Source organism: Paramormyrops kingsleyae, chromosome 4 (genome assembly GCF_048594095.1).
Source record: "Paramormyrops kingsleyae isolate MSU_618 chromosome 4, PKINGS_0.4, whole genome shotgun sequence".
Lineage (NCBI taxonomy): Eukaryota > Metazoa > Chordata > Actinopteri > Osteoglossiformes > Mormyridae > Paramormyrops > Paramormyrops kingsleyae.
In genome coordinates, this window is record NC_132800.1 from 18,782,955 (window position 1) to 18,790,136 (window position 7,182).

General features: G+C 42.9%; 1 protein-coding gene and 1 long non-coding RNA gene across 4 annotated transcripts in view; both read left to right on the forward strand.

The window, feature by feature from the left end:
• Window positions 1–1,848, forward strand: part of myom1b (myomesin 1b) — a 37,165-nt gene extending 35,317 nt beyond the window's left edge. For all 3 annotated transcript variants that reach the window (XM_072710762.1, XM_023838891.2, XM_023838890.2), the window contains one exon: window positions 287–1,848. In XM_072710762.1, coding sequence (XP_072566863.1) covers window positions 287–565 — 279 coding nt within the window. In that variant the 3' untranslated portion in view covers window positions 566–1,848. The remainder of the gene's footprint in view (window positions 1–286) is intronic.
• A 1,806-nt stretch (window positions 1,849–3,654) lies between these two features.
• LOC111857757 (uncharacterized) lies at window positions 3,655–7,046 on the forward strand. The gene is made up of 3 exons (XR_002841433.2): window positions 3,655–4,086; window positions 5,111–5,222; window positions 6,576–7,046. It is a non-coding gene; the product is annotated as an uncharacterized lncRNA (long non-coding RNA).
• Window positions 7,047–7,182: the final 136 nt, after the last annotated feature.

The window sequence follows — 7,182 nt, forward strand, 5'->3', positions numbered from 1 at the left end:
GATCTACAGTATAAGAACCTGTATTTTGTATAGTTTATACGTTCAAAGTCTCTCAGATTGTTTGAACCTTTTTCCAACATCTAAAATATTTCCATGAACCAGTGGCGGTCTGGTGCACTGAGAGCAGTAACAGTTAACATATAAAAACTTGTTTATCTTACATAGGCTCAGTTTAGCTTATTTTCAAAGACGATACTGAACCAGGTGGCCTCGTACATCCAGACAAGGTGCACCATGGGAGTTTTCACCACGGCCGGGTCAGATTTTCAGCTTTCTCACCACACAGGCCCTGAACCTCACCTGCAACATCTCCGGCGACCCGGTACCTGAGGTCACCTGGCTGAAGAACGAGCGCGAGCTGGTGTCGGACGACCACTACATCCTGAAGTTCGAGTCGGGCAAGTTCGCCAGCTTCACCATCACCACGGTGAACACGTCCGACTCGGGCAAGTACAGCATCCTGGTGAAGAACAAGTACGGCACGGAGAGCGGAGACTTCACCGTAAGTGTCTTCATCCCCGACAGTGAGGGGCAAGGCAAGGCCACCAGGAAGGAGAAGAAATAGACAAAAGAGCAGCTACCGTATCTAGGAAAACGAAAAAACACTTGCGCAAAATGAATCGATTAAAAGATTAGCAGTGGTTTACGCAGGTTTGTACGTGTGCACTTTCCTCCCCGAGGATACCTTGTAGAACTTCTCACAGTTAATGAGCTGGGAGTAACAAATGTTTTTTAACAGCAGTAGCGAATAGCGTTTACCCAGATTACGTAGGAGCAGGAGTTTCCGAACATTCTGACACTGTCCACTCCTGAAGCTCTAAAGACTTTCATAGTACCATTTGTCCGTTTGCACCCTGCAACCTTCAGTTTAAAAAAAACAACAGTTACTATAAAGCTCTTCCTGATTTGGTGGTGAGTGATCTACTCAAGAGATGAGAAGGTACTTGCATCATCCTTGTATACCAGCTGTCCTGCTACATTTTTGTGATCTGTCCAAAAAAATGTCACGCCATTCTGTCTGTTTCCTCGTCTTGTCAGAAACAGTTCTGTTTGTCAGTTCTGCAGTGATACAGCCAGGGTGTTTTTGTGTGTGTTTGTTCTCCAGCTTTATGCTGGGAAATGGAAACGGGATTTTGAAACAGTGGGTTTCCCTTGCCTTCCCCCCCGGAGCTCTGTCTCAGCCAAAACAGACGACTTCTGTCTGGCTTCAGACTGACCGATCGATCGGTGTCCTCCGTCACTGACTTAGCATTGTTTATTTTAAAGACCAGTGGGTGCATTTGTTTGACGTAAAAAAAACAAAACAAAAAAACTAAGCTATGTAGACAGACTGAATTGCTGTTTGTTGACATGGGTCCTGTGTCACATAGTCACATAAACAGTGATTGCGTGCTGTCAGATGATCCTCCATGCAGACCACATGCCCGTACCTGTTGATCCATTAGACCCAACGCTGAATTTAACTTCTATAATAATAATGCAAGCCAGCAGAGAAGAGAAATGGGAGAGCACAGGAATGTAGAGGTGGTGCAGCCCTCTGTAATCGAAGCAGCCCCCCCCCCCAGTGTTTGCTGGGGGCCCATATTGGGGTGCAGACCTTGCTTTTCTCCTGAGTAATGGGTGATTGACAGAAATATGCATGGGGAAACTGTGCATCATTGTGCGCGCGTGTGCCTGTGTGTGTGTGTGTGTGTGTGTGTGTGTGTGTGTGTGTGTGTGCGTGCGTGTTCTCTCTACTACATTGACTGTTTCTGAATATCACCAGTGTGTTACCTCACACTGCACACTCCACTTCCACCCCCCCACCCCATACCAATCCAGTGGACTAATAAAGTAAAGCGAAGTGCCCTCGCCTTGTCCGTGTGCTTTCATTGTGTCCTCTGGCTGCCCGTCACATGACTGGACAGTGTCACATGACTGGACAGTCACATGACCACTGTCCTTGTTGCTCGCCCTTCATGTCCCGATCGCCATCATCTGGGTGACTGCTGTCACCTGATTCGCCACCTCTCAACCCACTGTTTCCTTTGCCTCATCCTCCGTGGTGTTTTTTAACGCAAGGTGAGTACCAGGACGACCAGGAAACTCATCATGGGCCATTTGTTCAGATGAAAATTTTCACTTTTTAGCCTGACATGACATCGGAGGCGTTCAGATGTTGGTTTGGCCTACCTGCTACCTGTGGATTCTGGCAAGTGGTGTTCTGTGGAATCCTCATCCTTCTGAACTCTCAGAGTCTCCCAGTATGAGTCCTTCAGTGTAGGTTAATGGAAAAGGTGTTTAATCAATGTAGCTTTGATTTGAACGGGGGGGGGGGGGTTTGAGGTCACTGCCCACATGATTTTTGGGGTGTTGTATTACCCAGTTTTGATTATTAGGGGGGGTTACAACCCCCATCCCCCCCAGTAATTTACACCCACCCGTGTGTTTAGTAAAATGGAGTGAGACTGGATCAGAGTGAACAGAATCTGAAGGGAACCAGAGCCAATCCTTACCACTATACAGTTTGCACTAGGAATCAAGAACACAAGGCCCAAAGCTGACACCAGTTTCAGTCAGAACAAAGGACACATTTCATTAAGAAGTGGTGGCCATGGTTGAGAATCGGCCCTTCAGTACTTTAGGTGAGACCCAGATTGATTTATCTGTGCTACATCAAACATTCCCCTGACTTAGATGTTATATATTACATATGCAAAGAGTGATATGGATTGAACTTCTTTCAATTGCTATGCAACTTATCTGTTTATGTTAATAATAAGCTTATTATGTCTTCTAAGTAAACAAGCTAGTATATGGGCTCACTTGGTTTTCTTCATTACTTTGTGTACTGAGGATGTTCACTGGGTTTGACGGGCAGATTTCAGTAATACTTAAGTCAAGGCACAGCTGACATCATATGTCACGTCTCCAGGGTAGCATAAAGACCGCGTAAAGCAGACTTTGGTCTTTTCTTCACTTAGTGTGACCTAGATCTTTCTGACCAAATCTGTAAAGGTCTTCATTTATAGTACATTACCAGGAAACTTGTGAATTATAATGCATCCACAACGCACCCGCAGCGATCTCTAAACTATCAACATATAATATGAAAATACATATATGACATATCAACGTACGTGTGAAGGAGACCACATTTTCATTTTTTATATCATTTACTTACATTCCTAACGTAAGAGACTGCATTCAATAACTATTATTTGCACACACAAAAATAAATACGTATGAAATGTAACAGCGTCTGTTTATTTACACTCAGATAACCCTTATCGCCAACGAATATGTTGACTGTCAGTATAAATAAATCTTCAGCAGTATCAAATTTAGTCATTCGTCCGGCAAGGCACACAAATGTGACGCTTTAAAAACTAAGAAAGTGTCTTATTTAAACCTGCGCTGAAATCCTCGAAGTCAGTGGGTCACTGACGTATTATTGTCAGCGATGTTAAGCTGTTTCAGTACGATTAGGTACTGCAGCCTTAAAGCAGTTAAACGTTTACAAAGTGTTGCATGAAAGTATGCAGTACGTGACGAGCGTGTGACATTCGCAACTCATTAACTATGACGTCTAACATCTTATTTCTTGCGATCTGTTTCTTTAAATTTTAAAATCTTCCGTGAGAGTTGCTCCTCAAGCAGCCGTGCGTAGCTAAACGCTGCCCGGCTGCTTGTGTCACTTTAGAGTTGGTCCCCCGGTCACCTTCGAAGGGGACAGAAGGTCAACGGGAAACATTTTTCATTTCTGAGATCCTGTTTACCCAAACTAATTTGTTCCTTCTTGCAAATTTCAGGACATCGGGAAAAATGAACAGTGAATTTTCATAGACACCCCTTTTTTCTACGCTGCTTTTCCTGTCTCCTACAATCTCGTTTTCTTTTTTATTTGTTTATTTAGAAAAAGCAGCCGTAAGGTCCGCATCAGAGATCCTCGTCTCATGATGATATCGATTGCAAAATCGAACGCATAATTACGGGCAGTTAGAACAATTAACTTTGTTTTCTCGATTCGTGGATGATAATCTTATTTCTGGCAGTAAACTCCACGTTGGTGAGGGCCTGAATTTTGAGGACAGGGCAGTGCTTTTGGTAAGACTCCTTCTTTTTAGGTCAGGGACTGACCCATCTTTAAATAGTAAAGACTTTATTTTCCTGCAGTAGCCTATACAAGATCATTTGGGACCTCAGAAGTATATTTAGTGTAAGGCAAAACTACCATTGCAGAATTAAAAACACAACCATTTACATATGAAAATATTGGCATGTTAAAAAAAGTTTTACATTTTAAAAGTTAAAAAATCAAAGGTGATTTAATATATACTGTGATTATGAGAAATACAAAAATCTGTATAACAGGAATTGTTTTCCTGTGTTTTCTGCCTGGGGGGGGAGGTGTAGTGTTTAGTTTGGTGGGTTAGGACACTGAGCTTGTGATAGATGGTTGCTGGTTCAAATCCCAAAATCTGCAGAATGATTGAGCCTTTGAGCAATGCCCTTAGCCCTCCCCCAGTCACTCCAGGGACCATCTGATCCTACTTTTTCCAATTAAAATTACGTAATTTTGGATAAAGGTATCTGCAGGAGAACTGATCCATCCTCTGCACCCATTTATTCTATTCAGGGTTGTGGGGGCCTAGAACCTATGAGCATAAGCCAGGGAATAACCCAGGATGGGGTGCACAAAAAGACAATTTGGTAACATGCTTTTGGAGTGCAGGGAGAAGCCTGGGTTCCTGGAAGAAACCCCATGACAAGAAATTCCACACACACACGGAGTCAGGGTGGAGATTTGAACCCTTGTCCTAGACAGGCAGGGCAACATTGCTAACCACGCCGGCACCTTGCTAAACATATCCCAACTAGGGATTGTATTGGTCGGATTTGATCAGTGGGTGGGGTTACAACCCCCTGTAATTCTCACCCATGAGTTAGTGGTGACATTTATTGAGAGATCTGATTTTATCTTAAGGGGTAATATAAATTGTGTTCTGCTGAATATGGCTGAAGGGAATGGAGTAAAAATTATCCTTGATGACAATCTAGTTTACATCTGGTCACATGACTCCTCTCGTCCATCTGGATTCCATATGCGTAACAGGTATCTCTCTGCTAGTTACATGCAACTGAGGTCACACGGGCCCTGGATGGCACAACGTTGTCCAGCACTGCCAGAAACACAAAGGAGGGAGCGAAGAAGATGTCTGAGAAAGCGGAGAGGAGAAAAGGTGAGGTTATAACATTGTGTTCACAAGTGCTAGTCTGTTTATGAGTAAGGGAACCGTAATGGTGCCCTTTCACAATATGACAACAATGAAGGTCAGAGAACTTCCCCTTACATTACAAGTTTTCTCAACACCTTTGCGCAATATTGCTCTGTTCTGTGTGTCAGTATCGCTGTTACTTATGTGACTGCAAATGACTGAATTGAAAGAGGCCCCTTTAAGAAACCATACGCCAGATTTAAAGAAAGGCTAACACCCTTGTTCCATTATGCTAAAATTCAATGGACTGTGCAACATGTATCTATGTATAATACACATGCTGTATTTTAGTAATATATAGGTATATGTATTTGTATGCATGACTCTATATAGGCCTATATCTACAGTCATGCATCACTTAACGATGGGTATACACCTAAGAAATGTGTGGTTAGGCGATTTCATCATCGTGTGAACATCATAGAGCAGGGGTCTCCAACTCCGGTCCTGGAGAGCTACCATCCAGTAGGTTTTCTATCCTACCCGGCTTCTGATGAGCCACACCTGTTCTCAGGTAAATACCAGGAGCAGATGTGGCTCATCAGAAGCCAGGTATAGGATAGAAAACCTACTGGATAGTAGCTCTCCAGGACCGGAGTTGGAGACCCCTGTCATAGAGTGTACTTACACAAAACCCTACATGGTGTAGCGTACACACCTGCACTTTATGTTATAGCTTAAATAACAATAAAAAGTACAGTATAGTAAACACATAAACCAGTAACACAGTTGTTTATTATCACAAGTACTATGGACTATACATGTTACAGCTGGTAGCGCATTAAGTTTTTTTCCACACCAGCATTACCACAAACATGTGAGCAATCCGTCACGCTGCGACATCACGACGTCACTAGGTGGTAGGAATTTTTCAGCTCTGTTATAATCTTATGGGACCACAGTCGTTTGTGTGGTCTGTCAGTGACCAAAACGTCGTTATGCAGAGCATGACTGTATATATGACACTTGCATCTTACTCAGGACACTGATTATTGCACTATTATTTCATCCTATATAATGTGTGATGCTTGCACTAAGACAGCCTACCACCTCATTTCATTGTGCATGTGCACATGACAATACAGCGAATGTTGACTTGAAATTATAAGATGTTTAGTCTTTTAGATACTATAATCAGGGTGGCATGGTGGTGCAGTGGTTAGCACTGTTGCCTCACACCACTGGGATGTGGGTTTGAGTTTCCACTAGGGTTCTATGTGTGTGGGGCTTAGTTTGGATATTCTGGTTTCCCCCCACAGCCTAAAAACATGGAGAGGTTAACTGAAGCTAATAGTGTCTGACTCTGTGTTCTTACAGACTCTGTTCGGCTGAAGGTTGAGTCATTGGGCAAGGTTACCGATTAAAGAGGGCAGTGCACGTTTACAGAGAACCAGGAGGCCCTGTGACGTCAGTCTCGAACTTCCGAAGAAGCAAACGATCCTGTCTCTGCAGCTCTGAACCAGAACGATGTCACAGGCATTTACAGGAAACACATTAACTGACCTGAGATGGTGCTGTTTTAAAGGGGTATTTCTCTGACGTGTGAATACCTTGCAATCACAACATATTATGTTGGTTTAACTTCAAAAACACTTGGTTCCCCACCAATGCACAGCACAAACACCTGGAACAACAGCACACAGAATTTCAACAAACCTGCGGAGTTTGAACATAACAAATCATTTGGCCATATTTATTTACACTTAGAAATGGTCAATGGAAGTAAGTATGCATTAAGTATTTGTTCTGCAATGTAATGATGTTTCTTTGTGGGATTCAGAAAAAACTACATTAAATTGTAAGTGTCTTTGTTTGTCCATTTCACTGTTATTATAAACTTTGGTTGCATATTTTTTCTGCATAGGATTTTTGAATCTTGATACCACAGAAGGAATGACTGCTAAATAGCCATCTTCCAACTGCC